The 22,960-nt window shown below is 39.9% G+C and overlaps 2 protein-coding genes across 3 annotated transcripts; one reads left to right on the forward strand and one right to left on the reverse strand.

Annotated features, from left to right (window-relative positions):
• Positions 1–1,763: 1,763 nt before the first annotated feature.
• LOC107800998 (aspartate aminotransferase, cytoplasmic) lies at positions 1,764–6,585 on the forward strand. Of its 2 annotated transcripts, none has more exons than XM_016624261.2 (12): positions 1,764–1,917; positions 2,382–2,453; positions 3,199–3,260; positions 3,354–3,437; positions 3,922–4,021; positions 4,107–4,227; positions 4,470–4,633; positions 4,770–4,907; positions 5,286–5,407; positions 5,499–5,593; positions 5,776–5,896; positions 6,318–6,585. In XM_016624261.2, the coding sequence occupies exons 1-12, from the start codon at positions 1,852–1,854 to the stop codon at positions 6,400–6,402; spliced, it is 1,230 nt and encodes a 409-aa protein (XP_016479747.1). In that variant the 5' UTR covers positions 1,764–1,851; the 3' UTR covers positions 6,403–6,585. The 2 variants fall into 2 exon arrangements, with proteins under 2 accessions (XP_016479747.1, XP_016479748.1); XM_016624262.2 differs by lacking the exon at positions 1,764–1,917 and adding an exon at positions 2,068–2,278.
• Positions 6,586–6,667: 82 nt separating this feature from the next.
• On the reverse strand, positions 6,668–9,583 carry LOC107800997 (rho guanine nucleotide exchange factor 8-like). Its single transcript, XM_016624260.2, has 7 exons — positions 8,860–9,583; positions 8,660–8,776; positions 8,429–8,583; positions 8,278–8,352; positions 7,938–8,204; positions 7,540–7,860; positions 6,668–7,467 (listed from the first exon to the last, which is right to left on the reverse strand). Exons 1-7 carry the CDS (start codon positions 9,131–9,133, stop codon positions 7,144–7,146), a joined length of 1,533 nt encoding a protein of 510 aa, XP_016479746.2. The 5' UTR covers positions 9,134–9,583; the 3' UTR covers positions 6,668–7,143.
• Between the last annotated feature and the right edge of the window lie 13,377 nt (positions 9,584–22,960).

Genomic DNA, 22,960 nt, shown 5'->3' on the forward strand with positions numbered 1-22,960 from the left:
CCAAATATTTTTACTATCTTTTGTTGCGTGGTATATGATTAATTTCTCTACCATAATACACAAAGATATGTTTCCCAAAGATGATTGGGGATATATGTTAGTTTTTCTAACATTTGGGGGATAGAATAAACAGTTGAAAAATATGCTATATGAATCGAATTATCATGATCCTCACTTAGAAGATAATTCAAGTCGAATGCCAGAAGCATTTGCTGATCCAAAATTAAATATCATATTTCAGCTGCAAATGCTCCTATTAAAATTAAAGTCCCTGAGGATAGAGTTTACTGTACGCATGAAGCGTGGTAGACCAATCGGTTCCAAAGGTAACAATCCTTGAAAAATAGTAGGAGCTAATGATCAAAATGATCATAATGAGGAGGAAATAAGCTCTAGAAGAGCCCACGACATAACATTTCATGAAACTCCCGAAAAAGTTTAGTAATAAAGAAAGTGATGAGATCTCCACAAGTTATGTCGCTTCGGAACTGACAAAAAATGATCGTCGACGATATATTTAATACAATATAGTGCACAATATTGTAAAAGATTGTGAGTATCAGACTAGCAGTCCAGACACTTAAAGATGTCATACCATTTAGATACAAGTCTTAACCTATATGACTTATTTGGCTAAATCTATATGAAGATCCTTGAAGGATTGAAAATGCCCGAAGAATATAATTCAAAGTCTTGAGAAATGTACTTGATCAAATTATAAAGATCTTTGTACGGTTTAAAGCAATCTGTGCGCGTGTGGTATAATCGCCTCAGTAAATATTTGCTGAAAGAAAGTTACATAAATTATGTTATTTGTCCATGTATTTTTATAAAGAAAATGTCATCAAAATTTGTTACACTTGCTGTTTATGTTGGTGACATAAATCTTATTGGAACTCCGGAAGAGCTCCAAGAGGGTCTTAAAAATACTTTTACATGGACAAAGTGTACCCATTAAGTACACCAATGAATATTCAATCACTTGAAGTGAATAAGGATCTGTTCCAACCTCTAGAAGAGGATGAGGAGCTCCTTGGTCCTGAAATACTCTATCTCGGTGTAGATGGTGCACTTATTTATCTTGCTAATGCTAACAAAAGTGGTGCAGATCGTATTGGTAATGCAGATGCAGGTTATTTATCCGATACCCATAAAGCTCGATTTCAAACCGGCAAGCAGGGAGTGCATATGATTGAGATCAGTGATTCATTCGAGAAACATGTGGGTTGGAATGTGATAAAAGACCCACAATATTATACGGAGACAATGTTTCATGCATAGCACTATTAAAGGGAGGATTTATAAAAGGAGATAGAACGAAGAACATTTCACCAGAATTATTCTACATACATGATCTTCAGGAAAATTGTGACATTGATGTGCATCAAATTAGTTCAAGTGACAATCCAACAGATTGTCTTAACCAACATCAATTTTTGAGAATATGGTATACAAGATTGGAATGCGGAGTACTCAGTTATGGATAAACATTACCCCCGGTAGAAGATTATCCATACCGTGTATAATAAGCTTATCCTTTCAGTACTCCGTTATGGATAAACATTGCTCTCAATAGAAAATTATCCATATCTGATATAGTAGCAGCTTACACAACAACTTCCTTTCTTCTATAAATAGAAGACATTTCAGTTCATTATGTACATCAATTTGAATTCGAATAATATATCAGTTTCTCTCTATACTTGTCTTACTTTATAGTCTTTATTTTATAACAAATATTTATTTATTTATTTATTAGTAGGAATAGTCTTTTTGGCAAAGGGCGTCACTCCATAAATAAGATCGCACTTCCATTACATCTTTGAAGTTCTTCTCATTCATTTTATCAAAATGGCAAATTCCTCCAATTCTGTTTTTGCGCATGTTGTTCGTGCTCCTGAAGATCCCATCTTAGGAGTACGTCCCTTTCCACTCTTTCTATTTTACATTTCCACTGAATATGTTTCTTCTGTGGCTCCTTTAATAATCTTCCGTAAATATACTATTAGTGGATTTGATAAGCTACTTCTCTCTCCCTCTCTCTTTTATTTTCTTATTTTGGGTTAGATTAAAATGAACATTAATTAATGATCAGATGATTTGGTTAAAGATGATATCTAGGAGATCGGCATAAATAAGTTGATTGGAATGATCGCTATAGGGTTTCCTATTGTATGCATTGGATCATGGATGTGTGCGCTAATTATTTAATAGTACTTCTTTCTTTTTACTGTGATCTGGCAATTCCTTATTTTATTCCTGGTGTAGTTGATGAAAGGTGTAGATTTGATTCTTTAACTTGCTCTATTGAGAAGGTAATTTGTGCTTCTCAAGTGTTTATTAATGTTGTTTTCTTCTGTTGTGTTACTTCATTAAAACAGGTCACAGTTGCTTATAACAAAGATACCAGCCCAGTGAAGTTGAATTTGGGTGTTGGCGCATATCGCACTGAGGTCTGCCACTTCTACTTTGTCTCGTTGTTCTTTATTATTATTATTTTTTTATTATAGCCAAAAAAAGTTGCCCCTTGAATGGATTTGGTCCTGCTATGTGTTGAATCCTTGGTTAAGTTTTTCTTTAATAGGCTCCTTCACAAGGATAGAAAATTGTAGACACTGATGCTTACACATTAGTAATATTTTTTCCCCTGATGCATAATGAAGTGAAACCACTTGTGCTTCTAAAAAATCATACTTTGGGGCAAGGTGAAGTACACATTTTTATAAGTGGTTGTTTTTTTCTTCAATCTTGAGTTGAATGTTAGTGTTAAGTAGGAGCCGCAAACGGGCGGGTCGGGTCGGATTTGGTTCAGATCGAAAATGGGTAATGAAAAAACAGGTAAATTATCTGACTCGACCCATATTTAATACGGATAAAAACAGGTTAACCGGCGGATAATATGGGTAACCATATTATTCATGTCTTCTTGCATATGATCAATTATGGGAGAATTCTTAGCCTCAAATGGGAACCCCCAATTTGAGGCTTTACAAATTTAAAAGTTAGACCCATTGGTTAACCATTTTCTAAATGGATAATATGGTTCTTATCCATATTTGACCCATTTTTAAAAAGTTCATTATCCAACCCATTTTTTAGTGGATAATATGGGTGTTTAACTGATTTCTTTTAACCATTTTGACACCCCTAGTGTTAAGCTTGAAAACGACTAATGCATAATCTGATGACAACTTGCAGGAAGGAAAGCCCCTTGTTCTTAATGTGGTGAGACGGGCTGAACAAATGCTCGTCAATGACACGTAACTTGCCAAATTAGAAACTAGCTTACAGATTTTCTTTTGAGATATGATCACCTGATACCAAGATTGGAATCTAAGGCTGCTATGATGCAGGTCTCGGGTGAAGGAGTATCTCTCAATTACTGGACTAGCGGATTTTAACAAACTGAGTGCAAAGCTTATATTTGGTGCTGACAGGTTTGGAGATTTTTTGGTGCAGTTGCTCTTGATAAATGCTTGAGTCAATTTTTTTTAAAAAAAATGCTCACTATCCATGTCGCTCTATTTAAACCTATCTTGCCAAACCACTTGTATAAATGAAAATGAGCCGTCGATATTCTTCCTTCCATCTAGTTTGATATTTGAATTAGAGATTGTTGCTAAAAGGGAATGCTTTATCTCTACAGCGTAGAGTAACTGAATACCTGTTAAACATGTTCCTCCGTATTTCATCTTATTATGATGCCTTGCATCTGAAGAAAATTGTTCTAGAGTTAACTTTCTCTCCTCTTTGTTGTACTGATTATCTGTGTGTGGTGAACGCGATATCAGGAAATATGTGTCTTCTGTCACTATTACTCCTTGTTAAGTCATATGTAATTGACTTGTTATGATATCAACAGATTTACTTATGTTTAGATGTAGTTTAAATGCTTTTTGTGCTGTTTTGTTGCTTATACAGCCCTGCCATTCAAGAGAACAGGGTGACTACTGTTCAGTGCTTGTCGGGCACAGGTTCTTTGAGGGTTGGGGCTGAATTTCTGGCTAAGCATTATCATGAAGTTAGTATTCCTTGCTCTCTTTCCCTTTATATGTCTAAATCAAATGGACACTTGTATAAGCTTCTACTGTTTGTTTTGTTGCCAGCATACCATATATATACCACAGCCAACATGGGGAAACCATCCGAAGGTTTTCACTTTAGCCGGGCTTTCAGTAAAATATTACCGTTACTACGACCCAGCAACACGAGGCCTGGATTTCCAAGGTACTACTGTAATCAATGTTCTTAAAGTTCTACAGTTGTAAGTAAGAGCCGATTTCTCTTTTTTATGGACAAGTGAACTTTCTCCTGGTCGTGTCTAGAAAGATCTATATTTTATGTGTAGCTAGCACAGGATCTTTATTTATTTAATTTTGTATTCTCTTGGTAAAGATATAAGCATAGTTTATCTGTGGCTTTTCCTGTATTTGGGTGTTGCATATCAAATTTAATCATGAACCCTGTAGGACTTTTGGATGATCTTGCTGCTGCACCCGCTGGAGCAATAGTTCTTCTCCATGCATGTGCTCATAACCCAACTGGCGTTGATCCAACAAATGACCAGTGGGAGAAAATCAGGCAGTTGATGAGGTCCAAGGGCCTGTTGCCTTTCTTTGACAGTGCTTACCAGGTAAAGCTTATGATGGGATTTTGAATTCAAGTGATACTTCGTTAAGAATGATTACCAAATAATTTGAAGCGCCAAACTATGTATTAATGGGCTGCCCAACGGACCCTTACTATAATGAATATTTTTGATATTGCAGGGTTTTGCCAGTGGCAACCTAGATGCAGATGCACAATCTGTTCGCATGTTTGTGGCTGATGGTGGTGAATGTCTTGCAGCTCAGAGTTATGCCAAAAACATGGGACTGTATGGGGAGCGTGTTGGTGCCCTTAGCATTGTAAGTCCTTTTGTCGGTTGTAATTGCTTTCCCTTTTTAGTAAGCGATAAAATTGGTGGCTGAAGAACTATCCATGGCTATATCATGCTATCTATGTCTAAAGATGATTTTCCTTGAAAGCATAATTCAGGTTATATTCCCTAGAAGGCTAAAAAGAAGTTGTTCTGATGGTACAATGAACACAGTCTCTAGAGATATTGAAAGCCAAATTTTTGAATATGGCTTCCCCTTTGATTGTAATTGGAAAACAAAGAGAAGGACAGAGTGGAATTAGTACCGGATTGTATGTTTAGGAAAAAGTGTCATTTTGTTTGAGTTTTATCAGACAGACACTAAAAGCTGACTAACAGTACAATAAAATTTTGTGTTGTGTTATAGGTTTGCAAAGACGCAGATGTTGCAAGCAGAGTCGAAAGCCAGCTAAAGCTGGTTATCAGGCCAATGTACTCTAATCCACCAATTCATGGTGCGTCTATTGTTGCTACTATACTCAAGGACAGGTTTGTGCAACTATTTACAAGATTCTGTTTTGCTGTTAGTAGATGCTATACCTTCTACATTTTGATGTGGTTTCTCATCTAATGGTGATAGACAAATGTACGATGAATGGACAATTGAGCTGAAAGCAATGGCCGACAGGATTATTAGCATGCGCCAACAACTCTTTGATGCCTTGCAAGCTCGAGGTATTTGATCTTCATATTTGTTCTTTCTGGGGAAGCATACTGTATTCTGTATGATGGGTTTGACTGCTACTGCAATAGGAGCTTTTTCCTGAAAAGTACCATGGTGAAACAACCACGGCAACTAAATCTTTTGACTTCATTGTTCAGTTTAGTGCTAATGTAAGTTTTATTCTGTTATGCAGGTACGACAGGTGATTGGAGTCATATCATCAAGCAAATTGGAATGTTTACTTTCACAGGATTAAATACTGAGCAAGTTTCATTCATGACTAGAGAGCATCACATTTACATGACATCTGATGGGTAAGGACATCTGACTATTGATATTTTTTTTATTTGTTTAGTTTGTTACTTTGGGTTGCTTTTTTCTCAGTAGAAACTTAAATAATTGGAACTTAGAAGTCCTTCGTTGATTATTTCGGCTTGAATTCTTTAATAAGGAGAATTTCAGATTTATAGCTTCAGTTTGGAGAGGAAGCATAAACAAGTCTGTCATCCATACTTAAAATTTACAGAAAAAAGTGCAGTTCTGTTTTCCCCCCTCCCAGATTAGACTAATTCCCAAAAGAACTTACCTTCAATCTATGGAACATTTAGTATTCTGGTATCAGTTGAAACATCTCTTTGTTGAAGTTAAGATTTTGGTTAAAAAGATCTTCATCTCTAGTAACATTTTCTACATTCCATTTTTAGAAGGAATGATTTTCTCCTTTCTCATTTGCAGGAGAATTAGCATGGCAGGCCTTAGTTCTCGCACAATTCCTCATCTTGCCGATGCCATACATGCTGCTGTTACCAAAGCGGCCTAAATGAGTTCAGTTGCATTCAAGAGCAGTCTAATTGAGAAACTGAGTCTGTTTTTCCTTGATCGCTTCCTTATCCTTTGATGTTAAATAAAAACTTGTATGACTATATGGACATAGTATTTGGATGTCAGATTTTGAAATCCCATTATTAAGGGATTTGATGAATGCAAATCACCTTCCGTCAAATTATTAAGTTAGCCTGAATGTTATGAATTCTTAATTTCTTGGGAATTTTGCTAATGTGCAGTAACATTTTAAGTATCATGAATGAATTAGCAATATTGCATCAACAGATGTTCTTCATGTATTGCACATCAACAGAAACTGACATGAATTTGAAAAGGAAAATAGGAAAAAAAAAAACACCCTAGGTTGCTCAATGGAAGTAGTCACTTCTCCTGAGTGCTTAGCATCAAAGTTTATACTTAAAACCCTGCAGTGACTTATGCTTGGAGATGGACATGGGGTACTTCGTGAGGAACACTATCCAAAAGCAAAAAGCCAAGAATGCTATAAAAAAGAAAAAAAAAAACATAAAATGAATAACATCTTGAAATAACCTATTGGCTTCAGAAGAAGAGCAGTAACATTCTTGCATACACTGGTAAGAGAAATTAGACACTTATATGGTTCTCTACTGTATGAATCAGACTTTGATCTCTTTCATGTTTAATGCCGAGCAGTAGGGAGTTGTTAGGCCACTTTCAATGTAAGAAAAAACGTTAGCTCATGGATTTTTCATTATCATCTTGGGCAAAAAGTCTCCTGATTCTTAGTTATGTTTCCCTCTCCTTGCTCCATATTCCAGCCCATGAAGTCAGACAAGGTCATTGAGGTTGGTGTTTCTGCTGCAGAACTTAACATCTCTGACTCTCCCCTGGGAGTTGACATTCCACTTAGTGGTTGCTGAGGTGAAGATTCAGCTGAAGGGTTCCACTTTGCTATTGCAAGTGATGGATCTTGTGTGACAGAATCTGCGTATAGGACATCCTCAATACGCGACATAACTGTGTTGGCTAGGCTTTCTAGCACCCTTGAGTAGCTCTCCAGAACAGCATGTCCCACATCCTGCAGGTGAAACAGTTGATAATTTGTTCAATGAATATATCACAGAGCCAGCCCGCAGGATAGTGTTCTTACTCTGTTATATTGGATTTTACTGATCTCAAGGGAAGATTGAGGAATTCCAGGAAATCTGTGTTTTAGCAGGAGTAAGATGGTCTCTGCTCTCTCTTCAAAGAGCTCCCTCTTCTCCAAACTCACAGCTGGAACCCAGGAAGATTTTCCATCTTTTTGGTGCATCTTCCTCTTCCAAATCACAATAGATGCTTCAATTCTGTTTTTAAGGTCAAGAACTTTGTGTTCTGATGACATGTCCATGGTTGAAAGGAATTGGTCTGGATCAAAGAATTCGACCGTGATGTTCTTGTAGATTGAATCACCAAGACTTGATCTACCATTCTAGCAGTAGAGTAGAGCAGAAGTCAGAAAGAATGAGTATGTTAAATCTATCTAACTTGTATGTGATTCTCACCTACCTTGGGGAGAGATTCAATGTAGTTTTCAGGGACTTCCATTTCTGCTAGTATTTGAGCGTTAATCGCCATGGATGCTTTGAGTACTTGGTTCACACAATCCTTCTGATATTGTAGCCATCTCCGGGAAGCATCTGAGAGTCCCTCAGGTGGAACCTTGATTGTAGGTAGCCACCATTTATCAGTCCTCTGGACACCTTTCTCAGATTCTTCAGCATCTTTCGAGACATACCAGAATTCTTTTGCATCTTTGAAGTTATCTAAGCAATCCTGTATGTGTTGATTCAGTTATTGCAATTTAAGTAAGTAATATCATAACTAGAGTGCACTGCAGGTTTCTCACAATGAGCATTGCATCAAGCTTCTTCAGAGCAGGGATGTTCATGACCAGATCTCTTCTTTGTTGAGTAACCATTATCTGTCAAAACATGGATTACATTTCTTACTTTAAATCTTGAAGCAGAAATGTAAGGAGGACAAGACTGAAATAGAACCTCCATGTTTGTTCCATCTTTTGCTTTTTGTTGCGCGGGGACAAACTCAACAATGTAATCTGTCACGGATAATAGCCAGTCGATTTCTTTTCTCCACCTCTCTTTTCTCTTTTGAGACATAGGCTCCAATTTCGATTGTTCTCCAAAAACAGAAGCTATACACACAGATAGAACAAAGCAAGGTGAAGAATACAAGGAAAGAACATAAATGGAAGACCAGGGCATCATTACCAGCTAGATTGGTAATGGCGTTTGATAAAGCCAGAGCTGATGAAACACCTTTTCCTCCTCCTGACATATCCTCCCCTAAAAGCAGCTTTGCAAACCTTTCTTTCATCAATTCCATGTCTGAATCCATAACATTTACATCAAATTAATGTGTCATGACACATTAATACGGTTCAAATGAAAAACAATATCAAGAATAATACCTGAAGGTTCTTTATCTTTTCGGGTATTTCCTGTCTTACCTGCATCCTGGGTTAAGCTTGAAACAGGTTCAATATCCATCTGATGATTTTCTAAAGGTACAGACGGTGTTCCGCCTTGGCTAATAAATTGGACGTTGCCAATGTTGTCATCCATGTCCTCTTCATCGCTACCACTCTCCCCCCCAATGCTATGTGCCAATCTACTTGGAATCTCAAATATCTTCCTAAAATTGAAAGACCTCGACTTCTGAATCTTATTTTCTTCGTTAACCATTTTGTGCCAATTCCCCAATCAGAGGCGGAACCAGGAATCTAAGAATCCACACCTAAGATCTGAACCTGCAACCTTAACCAACTTTTAACTACCATTAATGTTACAGTATAAGCTTCCCCTATATCAAGAGGATTCAACCGTTTATAAATATATAACAAATTCTTTTCACTCTATTTGTACAATATAATTTTTTGTTGAAGGGGATTAATTAATAAAATCCCTGCCCCTAACTATGAAAACTAGTTGTATACCCCAACAATGTTGCAAGAAAACGTAGTAATATTCGTGAACTGCATGAAGCTAGACCTTTTGTACATATGTTCTTTCTCCTCAAGGAATGTGAGAAACGGAAAATGAAGAAAACCCCTCCTCTTGTTTTTTTGGTATAAATGAGAAGCCAATAATGGTGATGAATGAGTGAAGGGTTTCTTATTTTCCTGGTGAAAGGGGTTTGTGAAAACAAGGGAAAGAATAATAAATAACACATGTTGTTCATAGTCTGTTTTAGTAGAATATATGTGGTTGAATTTTCACCTATAGCAAAAAGCCCGGGAAAGCATACAATGGAAAACTAACTGTCGTCTTAAAATGGTCTCTCAACGCAATACTCTAGTCAACACTTGGTCAAACACATTTATTTATCTTTCCTATTCATTAAAGTTATAATAATGTATACAGCCGAAATCAGGGAATTCGACTCTGGAGCTACTATGGCGCTCCACGCCCAACCTCGAAAAGCTCGAAGCAGAACGTGAAGTGTGACCCCGAGGTGCGTCCCTCGAGGGAGCACATCGAAGGTTCACTATGGTCGATCTGGGAGCAGTACAAATCGATGATCGTTATGAAAAGACGGAAAAACTCCCAAGTACACGTGGTTAGAGATGACCAGGTCTGCAAGAATAGTACAAATCTGTACTAAGCCATTATACAACTGTACCAATAGCATTTCCTCATTATTATTAGACATGTACTATGTTGGGACCCCCCTCCTATATAAAAAGGGGATCCTTGTCATTTTGTAAGAGAGATGAATATTGAATGCAATAGAACATTCTCTACTTTTCTTGCCTAAACGTGCTCAACGATTACTCTACAGCTTTATTGCTCCTCATTCATTGTGTTCATTCCTCGTTCATTCCTTGTTCATTTATTGTTCTTCATTTGTTGTTCATCATCAATTGTTAAAGGCTGCCCTCGAGGTCCTATATCGCTGAGCTCGAGGCTCTCGATCCCGTAACCACACTGGTTTGCTTATCATTTCTTTCTCATTTATAATTAGCATTTTTCACATAACAACTAGTGTCAAGATAAATCACGTATTTTTAGAATCACAAATCAAATATAATTGTTATTACCAAATTTCAAGGTAAACGGTTTGGCGCCCACCGTGGGACTAAAAATAATAGTGATTGTTTTGGTGCTAGTTTTCTGATAACACACGTTATTCTTCACACTTTTTCTTGTCAAAGATTTTCTGATTTCATGCCAAAATATGTTTGGCACACAAAATGCACTCGCTCATGACAGCGAAGGACTTGGAGAAAACAACGGCATGGGGTTCAATGTACCACATGTAAACCTTGAGGGAGTGCCAAAGGTGGAGCCAGTTGATATCAGCTCCCACAACGTTCTAAACATGGGAGTAGGCGCAGACCCCATAAAGAATGGACGCAGGGAAGCCCATGCTGGAGGCCAAGAAGCACGAGGAATGGAAGAAGGAGGAGTCGGTCTCCAAGTGATATTCGAGATGCTGCAAGCTCAGCAAGTCGCCATCGCTCAACTTCAAAGTCAGAACAGAACCCCTAACACCGCCGAACTAGTAAATATGCAGCACGAACCAGTGCTAAAAAGACCCGATGAAAGCAGCTCAGGGACTGACCCCACAATCATGAAAATGCTCGAGGAATTGACTAAAAGAATAGTGTAGGGAGAAAAGAAGATAGAGGATAACGATAAAAAGGTGGAGACTTATAACTCAAGGGTTGATCAGATCCTAGGCGCACCCCGATTCTGAAGGGTGTAGATTCAAAGAAGTTCGTACAGAAACCATTCCCATCAAGTGCAACTCCGAAGCCCATCCCGAAGAAATTCAGAATGCCCGATGTCCCGAAGTATAACGGGACCAAGGACCCCAATGAGCACATTACCGCTTATACTTGTGCTGTAAAATGGAATGACTTAAAGGATGACAAGATTGAATCCGTTTTACTAAAGAAATTTGGAGAAACACTATCGAAGAGAGCCATGATATGGTATCACAACCTACCCCAGAACTCGATGGATTCGTTTGCCATGTTGGTAGATTCTTTTGTGAAGGCACATGTCGGTGCCATCAATGTTGCTACAAGGAAGTCCGACGTCTTCAATATCAAACAAAGGGAGAACGAGATGCTGAAGGAATTTGTATCTCACTTCCATATGGAGCGAATGGAATTACCACCGGTTTCCGATAATTGGGCAGTGCAGGCCTTCACTCAGGGCTTGAACGAATGAAGCTCAATAGCTTCGAAACAGCTAAAGAAAAATTTGATCAAATACCTTGCCGTGACCTGGGCGGATGTACACAACAAGTATCAATCGAAGATCAGGGTCGAAGATGACCAATTGGGAGCCCCTCTGGCTCAGTATATCCAAACGGGCTCCTAGCAAAGTAACCAAGGTCTACAGAAAAGGAGTCGAGATCAGGCAAGGAAAGATATCAGCCATACTTCAAAGATCGAAGAGACACCTCGAGGCGGAATATACCCCTAAATGATTGGGGCCAAAATTCCTAGGGACTTATGAGCAAGACCGGGTTTGACAAGCATTCGAGGCCAACGGAGGCACTTTGATTGTTAGAATACAACTTCAACATTGATGTCTCAGGCATCGTATCGGCCATGGGTAGAATTAGAGATACCAGATGGTCAAAGCCTGCACAGTTAGATCCTTCCCAAAGGAACCCCAACTTGATGTGAGAATACCATGGCATTTACGGTCATATGACCGAGGATAGTAGACAGCTCCGAGAGGAGGTGGCCCAGCTGATCAACGAAGGGCACCTTTGAGAATTCCTCAGCAATAGAGCCAAGAACCACTTTCAAGAAAGAGAGGCGAACAGAAAGAATGGACCGAAAGAACTTCAGCATAATCATTGTGCCAAAGTGTCCATTGCAACAGAAAGGCAAACTCAGAGCTATATACCTGAGGACGCCCTTACATTTAGAGAAGAAGACATAGAGGCCTTGTCCTAACCACATAATGATGCACTGGTAATTTCTTTTCTTTTGAATAACGTTCAAATTAAACACGTGCTCGTGGATCCAGGTATCTCGGCCAACATAATCAGGTCGAAGGTGGTGGAGCATCTTAGACTGCTCGATCAGATCATACCCACCTCTTGAATCCTCAATGGATTTAACATGGCAAGTGAGACAACAAAGGGAGAGATCATCCTCCCAGTCAACGTGTCCGGTACAGTTCAAGACACCAAGTTTCATGTCATCGAAGGTGACATGAGGTACAACGCCTTACTTGGGAGGCCGTGGATCCACAACATGAGGGCGGTACCATCAACTCTTCATCAGATGATGAAGTTCCCAACGAAAGATGGTATAAAAATGGTGTACGGAGAACAACATGCAGCAAATGAGATGTTCACGGTAAACGACATAACACCAACATCGACTCTCCCCGTCCAGGATGAGTCAGGAAACAGGCTGACCCCCGAGGAACAAGTGATCTGTGAGCATTCGAACGAAGATGACAAAGAAGACTTCCTCACTCCTCGGACCTTCGTTGCCCCCGAAGAGTCAGATGCAACAAAATCAACGGTCGAAGAACTCGAACAAGCCTTCTTGATCGAGCATCTTCCAGATCGAAAGGTATACCTGGGAACAGGATTAACCCCCGAACTTAGGAAAAAAACTCATCCAATTTCTTATTAACAACGTTGATTGCTTTGCTTGGTCCTATTTAGACATGACAGGGATCCCGTCGGAAATAACCACCCATCGACTAAGTGTCGATCCTAGGTTCAAACCAGTGAAGCAAAAAAAGAGACCTCAGTCCGAGGTAAAACATACATTCATCAAAGAAGAGGTAACATAACTCCTCAAAATAGGATCAATTAAGGAGGTAAAATACCCCGAATGGTTGGCTAATGTAGTAGTGGTTCCCAAAAAAGGAAATAAATTAAGAATGTGCGTAGATTATTAAGACTTGAATAAAGCATGACCCAAAGACTCATTCCTATTGCCCAACATCGATCGCTTGATCGATGCCACGGCCGACCACGAGATCCTCACTTTTCTTGACGCCTACTCCGGGTATAATCAAATTCAAATGAACCCATAGGATAGGGAAAAGACTTCTTTCATCATGAAGTATGGCACATACTGTTATAATATAATGCCTTCGGGCTAAACAAACGTAGGAGCTACGTACCAATGCCTAGTTAATAAGATGTTTGAACATCAAATAGGCCAATCTATGGAAGTTTACATTAATGACATGCTAGTTAAGTCCCTGTGCGCAGAGGACCATTTGACTTCTTTGCAAGAAACATTCGATATCCTTAGAAGCTATAACATGAAGCTCAACCCCGAGAAATATGCCTTCGGAGTAGGATTGGGCAAATTTTAGGCTTCATGGTGTAGAATAGGGGGATCGAGATCAACCCCTGATAAAATCAAGTCCATTGAAGAAATCACAGTGGTGAACAATGTGAAGGCTGTACTCGCTGTTCTGATCTCAAGGAATGTGGACCAGAGTCCATTCTTTGAAGCGATGCAATATGCTTGAAGTTTGTCTACGTATTTTTGCATCCTATCTTCTCGAACCTCGAAGCTCCCATTTACTTGGTTTACTACTAGAAGGGAGTCGCATTTTGCTTCGACGAATTCTGCTCCTAGGCTCTTGGCCAGTTCGAGACCTGCAATCATAGCCCCATACTCGGCCTCGTTATTCCTGGGGTCATCTGTCGAAGAAGATGACATACTCCCGGGGGTTGTTGTACAATTATCCAGGTCAGTGATTGAAGAAGGCCACGCCGAGGTCAACTCAACAAGTTTAACATGTGATTGGAGGAATAAATACAATGACTATTTGAGAAACGAGAAGCTGCCTACAGACCCAAAAGAATCTAGGGCCCTCTGAGCCAAAGTAGCTCGATTTTCACTCGACAATTAAGCCCAGGGGCTACCCCAGTTCGAGTAAGTTCTCACTCGGGGACTATTTACAAAGCCTTAGGGCTATCTTTATTTCGAGTTCGAGCGAACACTCACTCGACTATTAAGCCCAAGGGCTACCCGAGTTCGAGCAAGTTCTCACTCGGGGATTATTTTTAAAGCCTCAAGGCTATCTATATCTCGAGTTCGAGCAAACACTCACTCGACTATTAAGCCCAAGGGCTACCCGAGTTCGAGCAAACGCTCACTCGACTATTAAGACCAAGGGCTACCTGAGTTCGAGTAAGTTCTCACTCGGGGACTATTTACAAAGCCTTAGGGATATCTTTATTTCGAGTTCGAGCGAACGCTCACTCGACTATTAAGCCCAAGGACTTTCCGAGTTCGAGCAAACTCTCACTCGGGGACTATTTGTAAAAGCATAAGGGCTATCTTTATTTTCAAATGATCGAGCAAACGCTCACTCGGTTGTTAAACTCAAAGGCTACCTGAGTTCGAGAAAATTCTCACTCGAGGGCTATCAACGAAGCCTAAAAAGGCTAGCTTCATTTCAAAAATCGAGACCCAGCTCTCACTCAACTCGAACTCAGAAGTCCCGGTGACCTAAGTTCGCATCAAATCAATCCAAGCTTAGTCCGAGTGATAACAAAGTACTTTAAGAAGCATCATATTAATCAGCTAAAAACCTAAGGGTTTATTATGTTCCGGGTCCAGTATTCGAACTAATCATTAGAGTCATACACTTGGATTTTTCACAAACGAAGGCAGAATAAAGTTCAACACAAATCAAAGGCAAAATAAAGAAATTCATATATTAATAAAAGGTGTTTACAAAGCCCACGAGGGGCCCTTACACAGAAATAAAGAAGCAAAAAACAACAGCCAAAGACCTAATCTACTTTCGAGGGCATATCCTCAAGAGCAACATCTTCGAGAACCTGTTCCTCGGGGACTCCATTTCGATCTTTAGAGAGGCGTCTTCGAGAACCTCCTCCGAAACAGCAATAGATGAAGAAAAGGCTATAGCCTATCAAAGGGCAAAAGCTTTTAACAAGCGAAGAAAATTGTGGCCTAGTGAAAGACTTGGCAAGTATCGGTCTCGTCAGCACTACTATTGTGAATCCACTTCTTGAGACATTGTACTGGTGTGGGATGCAAAAGTTAGTAGATAGTTCCACCTCGCTCCATGGAAAGCAAAAGGAATGAAGCGCCACACTAGGTTGAAGTTAAGAGAGATGAGTAGCGGTATAGGGACCACATATCTTCTGATACAGAAAGAATTTGGTGCCATTATTTCATTGTTTAGGGCCAGCCAAAAAAACAACAACAACTCAATATAATCCCACTCAGTGGGGAAAAGTTTTGAAAAAGAGCCAAGGCATAACTGACAAAGTTGCTGCTGTATGACCTTGTGGTCACAGGTTTGAACCATAAAAATAGGAGTTTAGAAGAGGATATAGAGAAGGGAAAGGGCTAAATGCTATTGAAGAAAGAATGAGTGAAGTTTTGGTTCAAGCAATCCCTTATTAAGAGAGACAATAACGTAACCGACGACGCAGTCAATGCTGTTGGGGAAACGGATCGACGGCGCAATCAACACTTTTGGGAAAATGGACCGGCGGTATATTCAATGCTTCTGGGGAGACGAACCGATGGGACGTTTCAATTACTTCGAACGCTTATGTCACGAGCATGACATCATTACGAGAGGCTCGAGAAATCAAGGTCAAAGTCTTTTCATATCATTTTATTGTAAGAAACGGGGGGACTATCTGTATATGGCCAAAATCAGGGAGTTCGACTCTGGAGCTACTATGGCGCTCCACGCCAACCTCGAGAAGCTCGAAGCAGAACGTGAAGTGTGACCCCGAGGTGCGTCCCTCGAGGGAGCACATAGAAGGTTCACTATGGTCGATCTGGGAGCAGTACAAATTGATGATCGTCATGGAAAGGCGGAAAAATTCCCAAGTACACGTGGTTAGAGCTGACCAGGTCTGCAAGAATAGTACAAATTCGTACTAAGCCATTATACAACTGTACCAATAGTATTTACTCATTATTATTAGACATGTACTATGTTGGGATCCCCCCTCCTATATAAAAAGGGGATCCTTGTCATTTTGTAAGGGAGATGAATGTTGAATGCAATAGAACATTCTCTGCTTTTCTTGCCTAAACGTGCTCAACGATTACTCTACAGCTTTATTGCTCTTCATTTATTGTGTTCATTCCTTGTTCATTTATTGTTTTTCATTTGTTGTTCATCATCAACCGTTAAAGGCTGCCCTCGAGGTCCTATATCGTGGAGCTCGAGGCTCTCGATCTCGTGACTACACTGGTTTGCTTATCATTTCTTGCTCATTTACGCTTAGTATTTTTCACATAACAACATAAATCATGTATTTTTAGAACCACAAATCAAATATAATTATTATTACCAAATTTCAAGGTAAACTAAATAATGTAGTGTCTTAGTTTTCACATTTTCGTATTTCTCATTGTACTTTTTTTTAAAATTGTTGTAGGTATAAATTTTGGTTTTACTTTTGAAGTGTCGCAGATCAACAAAGCAGGTGTGCCTCTAAGCTTTGTACATGAAGAAGCTCGCCAACGATCATTAGTATGATCCTGACAGATTTCTTACAATTTTTGCACTTCTTTTATATATAATAAAAGAACGCGCATGGGCATATTTGGAGTGGCATTAAGCACCTCTTGAGGGATTCTATTTTGTAGTTAATTAGGCTTTAAAGTTTTAAGAGTGTTTGGACAAGATTGGGTTGGTTTTGCGGCTAAGTATTGGTGGAAGATGTTTTTTCAGGTTTTTGACTGACTCCCGTGAAACTATTTCATAGAAATTCATTGATATCATCTTTTTATACAAAATTTATACACTTTTTTCATATGACATTATTTAGTGTTAAAGGAGTGTATTTAATTGGTTTAGTTTTCAGAATGATTTAAGTAATGAATGTGATTAATAAAGCGGTTGTTTAGTGATGTAGATGCATGAATATATTTGGTTTGTTATCTCAAATGTACGTATAAGATTGGTTGCATATTTAACTCAGCCGTCTCTTTAATTCAATACATATATGTTTTTTTCATATATATAGAGACTAAACTTGTGCTGCGTGAATGTGTACCCCCCTCATACTTTCTTAATAAACATTGTGTTCTATTATGGAGTACTGTCTTATCTATGGATATGGTTCTAATGGATAACACTACAAAAAAGCACTCAAATTACTGCGTGGATACGGTCGAAATCAGGTATGCCCGATTTCGTGAGCTCGAGAGTCACTTCGAGAGCAAGATCGAAATAGACCAGGCGCGAGCCCGATGGCAAAGTACAATCTTCGAAGATCGAAGGGCTCGATGAACGTCGAGGTCAAGTATAACCAACCTCGAGATAATATCGTTATGGTTTCATATAAGAAAGAGCGAGATTCCTGCAGTGGCCCTAAGATCACAGTGTAAATTCCGGAACGGATTTGTACTAGGCGGTTAGACAGCTGTATAATAAGATTCCTTACTATAATTGGAAGTGTACCTTGTTTAAGACTCCCCTACTATATAAAGGGGACACCAATCATTTGTAACAAATCAATCATTGACAATAGAATATACATTCTTCACTTTCTTGCTTATTGCTCATCAGAATTATCTTTTAGCTTTATTGTTCTTATTGACCTACCTCGAGGCCACTTTAGCTCGAGGTCGAGACTGTCTTGTTTACTGGTTTTATTCAACTTATTTCTTTAGTTTATACGTTTGATTCTTTAATTATCAGTTGGTATTAAACTAAATCAAATATCTTTAAGACCTCAATACAAATTTAATTGTTACTCGAATTTTAGGGTAAATAGTTTGGCGCCCACCGTGGGGCTAAGGATAATAGTGATTGCTTCAGTACTGATTCTGATAACACACGTTATTTTCACACTTGTTCTTGTCAAGAATTTTCGTTCTCAGGTAAAAACATGTCAAACTCACAAAACGCACCCGTACACGACGATGATGTTCTTGGATTTTATGGGGAAAATGATAATGTAGTTGCTCCAGGAGCTGGTGTACCACCAATTAACCCTGGGGAAGTTCCGATTGCAGAACCAGTCAATGTTAGTTCGACATTGCTTTGAATGTGGAGTTAGGCACAGACCTCGGATGAAGTGTACGCAGGGAAGTCCAATGTGGTGGCCAAGGAACACAGGGTGTAGGAGACGGGGTAGTTAGCCTCCAACTAATATTCGAGATGCTACAAACTCAGCAGGTTGCTATCGCTCAACTTCAAAGTCAACATAAAACTCCGAGTGTGGTTGAACCAGAAATCACTCGTCGTACCGAGCCGGTGCCAGAAAGGTCGAACAGTAACAGATCAGGGATGATCCTACAATTATGAAAATGCTCTAGGAGCTCACTAAAAGAATCGAGTCGGGAGAAAAAAAGATCGAATATAATGACAAAAAGGTGGAGATATACAACTCCCGAGTTGATAAGATATCGGGGGCACCCCCGATCTTAAAGGGCTTGGATTCAAAAAAGTTCGTGCAGAAGACTTTTCCTCAGAGTGTGTCCCCGAAGCCAATTTGAAAGAAGTTCCATATGCTAGATATACCTAAATACAACGGGACCACCGTCCCTAATGAATATATCACTACGTACACGTGCAGGATAAAAAGGAATGACTTAGAAGACGATGAGATCGAGTCTGTTTTGTTGAAATTTTTTGGGGAAACTCTATCAAAGGGGGCAATGATTTGGCATCACAACTTGCCACCGAACTCCATCGATTCATTTGCCATGTTAGCTGATTCGTTTGTGAAGGCACACTCTGGGGCCATAAAAGTTGCAACGAGAAAATCGGATGTTTTCAAGATAAGACAAAGGGATAACAAAATGCTGAGGGAGTTCGTGTCCCTATTTCAAATGGAGAGAATAGAGTTACCACCGGTTACAGATGATTGGGCCATGCAAGATTTTACACGGGGGTTGAATGAGCGGAGTTTGATCGCGTCACGACAGTTGAAGCAAAATCTGATCGAGTATCCAGCTGTAACTTGGGCAGATGTACATAATCGTTACCAATCGAAGATCAGGGTCGAGGACAACCAGCTGGGAGCCCCTGTGGGTTCAGTTCATCCAAATAGATTGGCAGTTAAGGCCCCGAAGGATACTGACAGGGAACCAAGATCAAATAGGGAATGGTATCACCAATATGTCCCAGATCGAAGGTACAATGGTTCAGGGTGCAATTCTCCTTGGAATGATCAAAGAAATGATCAAGGGAAAAATTCTCTGGGACTTATGAGTAAGCATGGTTTTGATAAACATACCGATCCCGTAGAAGAAACTTTGTTATCGGAGTATAATTTCAGTGTCAATGCATCGGGGATCGTATCATCTATCAGACGGATCAAAGACACCATGTGGCCCAGACCTATACAAACCAATCCTTCTTTAATAAATCCAAACTTGATGTGTAAATATCCTGGCACGCATGGCCATAGGACTGAAGACTGCAGACAGCTGAGGGAGGAGGTAGCTCGATTGTTCAACGAGGGATATCTTCGAGAGTTTCTCAGTGATCGAGCTAAGAATCACTTCAGAGAAAGAGACACCAACAGGAAGAATAAGCAGGAACAGCCGCAACATGTAATTCATATAATTGTTGGCGGGGTCGATGTTCCACAAGGGCCTATATTCAAACGTACCAAGGTGTCGATTACCAGAGAAAAACGGACTCGGAGTTATGTGCTCGAGGGCATCCTATTGTTCAATGATGAGGAAGCGGAAGGCATTTCTCAGCCGCACAATGATGCCATGGTAGTTTCTATTTTGTTAAATAAAATTCAAGTCAAATGTGTTCTAGTGGATCTAGGTAGCTCGGAAAACATAATTAGATCAAGGGTCGTAGAGCATCTCAGCCTGCAGGACCAAATTGTACCTGCATCTCGAGCCCTAAACGTCTTCAACATGGCAAGTGAAACAACGACGGGGGAGATAATCCTACCAATGAACATGGCCGAGACCATCCAAGATACAAAATTCATGTCATCGAAGGCGACATGAGATATAATGCACTACTCAGGAGGCCATGGATCCACAACATGAGGGCAGTACTATCGACCCTTCATCAAATGATGAAATTCCCAACAATGGATGGTGTGAAAATAGTTTACGGGGAACAACACGCAGCAAAAGAAATGTTTGCAGTCGATGAGGTGATGTCGGTATCAGCACTTTTGACCTCGGAAAAATCGAGCACCAAAGATAAGCAGATGGCCAAATAGCAATCACCGTCCCCAGCCTCGCCCGAATCGGAGAAACAGGTAATCGAAGAAGAAGAAGAAGAAGAAGAAAAAGAGGATTTCCTTACTCCTCAAACTTTTGTTGTTTCGGAAGAGTCAGATGCAACCAAGTCAATGGTCGAGGAGTTAGAATAGATCATACTGATCGAGTAAATGCCCGAATGAAAGGTATACCTGGAAACGAGGCTAACCCCCAAACTCAGGAAAAAACTCATTCAATTTCTTATTGATAACATGGATTGTTTTGCTTGGTCCAATTTAGACATGATAGGGATCCCACCAAAAATAACAACTCACCGGCTAAGCCTCGACCCCAAATTCATACCGGTGAAGCAAAAGAGAAGGCCCCAGTCCGAGGTGAAGCATGCATTCATAAAGGATGAGGTAACTAAACTTCTTAAAATAGGTTCCATTCGGGAGGTAAAATAGCCCGAGTGGTTAGCAAATATAGTTGTAGTCCCTAAAAAAGGGAACAAACTTAGAATGTACGTAGATTACAAGGATTTAAACAAGGCATGCCCTAAAGACTCTTTTCCACTGCCTAACAGCGATCGCATGATCGATTCCATGGCTGGCCATAGAATCCTTACCTTTCTCAACGCCTACTCAAGGTACAATCAAATTCAGATGAACCTGGAAGACCAGGAGAAGACCTCGTTTATCACCAAGTATGGAACTTATTGTTACAACGTAATGCCATTCGGGCTAAAAAATGCAGGAGCTACATACCAATGCCTAGTTAACAAAATGTTTGAGGAACAAATAGGTAAATCAATGGAAGTTTACATTGACGATATGTTAGTTAAATTCCTGCATGCAGAGGACCATTTGACTCATTTGCAAGAAACATTTGAAATCTTGAGAAGTACAACATGAAACTTAACCCCGAAAAATGTGCCTTCGGGGTTGTATATGGTAAAAATTAGTGGTTCGATCTTATGATCATTAAGGCGCCTCATAAAGACCGCCCCCAGAAGGCTCAAAGCTCAGCTCGGGGTTTCGACCCCATAGGTTCTCAGTGATCGACCTCGAGGCAGTGTAAACAATGATCGGCCTCGAGGTAAGGTAAACCAGCAGCTACGGGGGATCAATGTGAGGTTTTCAAGGCACATGACTAGGGCTGACAAAGTCTATTAGGCTAGTTCAAACCCGTATCATGGCATTAAATGGCTGTACCCACCCCATATCTTTGTAATAAATGCCTTTATACTGTATTGGGATTCCCCCTCATATATAAAGGGGATCCTTGCCATTTTGTAGGGGGATATGATGCACAGTATTGAATATACAAGAACATTCTCTCTGCTCCCTGACTTAACATATTCTCTTGATCTTACTACTTACAGTTATTGCTTACATTTATTGTGTTCTATTTATTGTTCTTCATTTATATTGCTCATTATTGGTCATAAAAAGCCGCAATTGTTTTTATCATAACTGTTAATCCTCCATCGACTGCCCTTAGCTGGGCGCCCGACTCGACCTCGAGGCCCCGTATACGCAAGCTCAAGGCCCCAATTTCTAGCCATTCGATTTGATTATTACACTGTCTACAAGCTATTATCCTATTTTTTCTAATCTTTCACTTAGAATATATTGCCTAACAACTAGCATAAAAATAGATCACATATTTTTAGAACCACAAAATAAAATCTAATTGTTATTACCATTTTCAAGGTAAACAGTTTGGCACCCACCGGGGGGCTAAATATAATAGTGATTGTTTTCTTGCTGGTTTACTACATAACACAAGTTATCTTTCACATTTTTTCTTGTCCAAGAATTTTTGATTTCAGGTCAAAATGTCTAACTCAGTGAATGCATATGAAAACAATGGTCTTGAGGACCATGGGGAGAATGCTATAGATGTTCCGGGTATTGGCGCACTGCCACTAAAACCTGGGGACGCGCCAGAGCCAATCCCCGTAGATGTGGTCTCACGCGATGCCCAACACGTCGATATAAGCTCCCACACTAACAGGAGCGTACGCCAAGAAGCCCAACAAGAAGCTCAGAAAACCCCAGCTAAGGAAGAACGAGAGGTTAGCCTTCACATTATTTTTGAAATGTTACAGGCACAACAGCTGGCGATTGCTCAGCTACAAAGCCACTAGAAAACTCCCAGCACGGTAGCACTGGAAACGGCTCGCCAAGCCGAGTAGGCACCAGAAAGATCAAGCAACAACGGGTCGACAACCGACCCCGCCATCATAAAGATGCTTGAGGACCTTACAAAGAGGATCGAGTCAGGTTAGAAAAAGATAGAATCCAACGACAAGAAGGTGGGGACCTACAATTCTAGGGTCGATCAAATTTTGGGCGCAACCCCAATCTTGAAGGGTGTAGAT

This window comes from Nicotiana tabacum, chromosome 18 (genome assembly GCF_000715075.1).
Source record: "Nicotiana tabacum cultivar K326 chromosome 18, ASM71507v2, whole genome shotgun sequence".
Classification (NCBI taxonomy): domain Eukaryota; kingdom Viridiplantae; phylum Streptophyta; class Magnoliopsida; order Solanales; family Solanaceae; genus Nicotiana; species Nicotiana tabacum.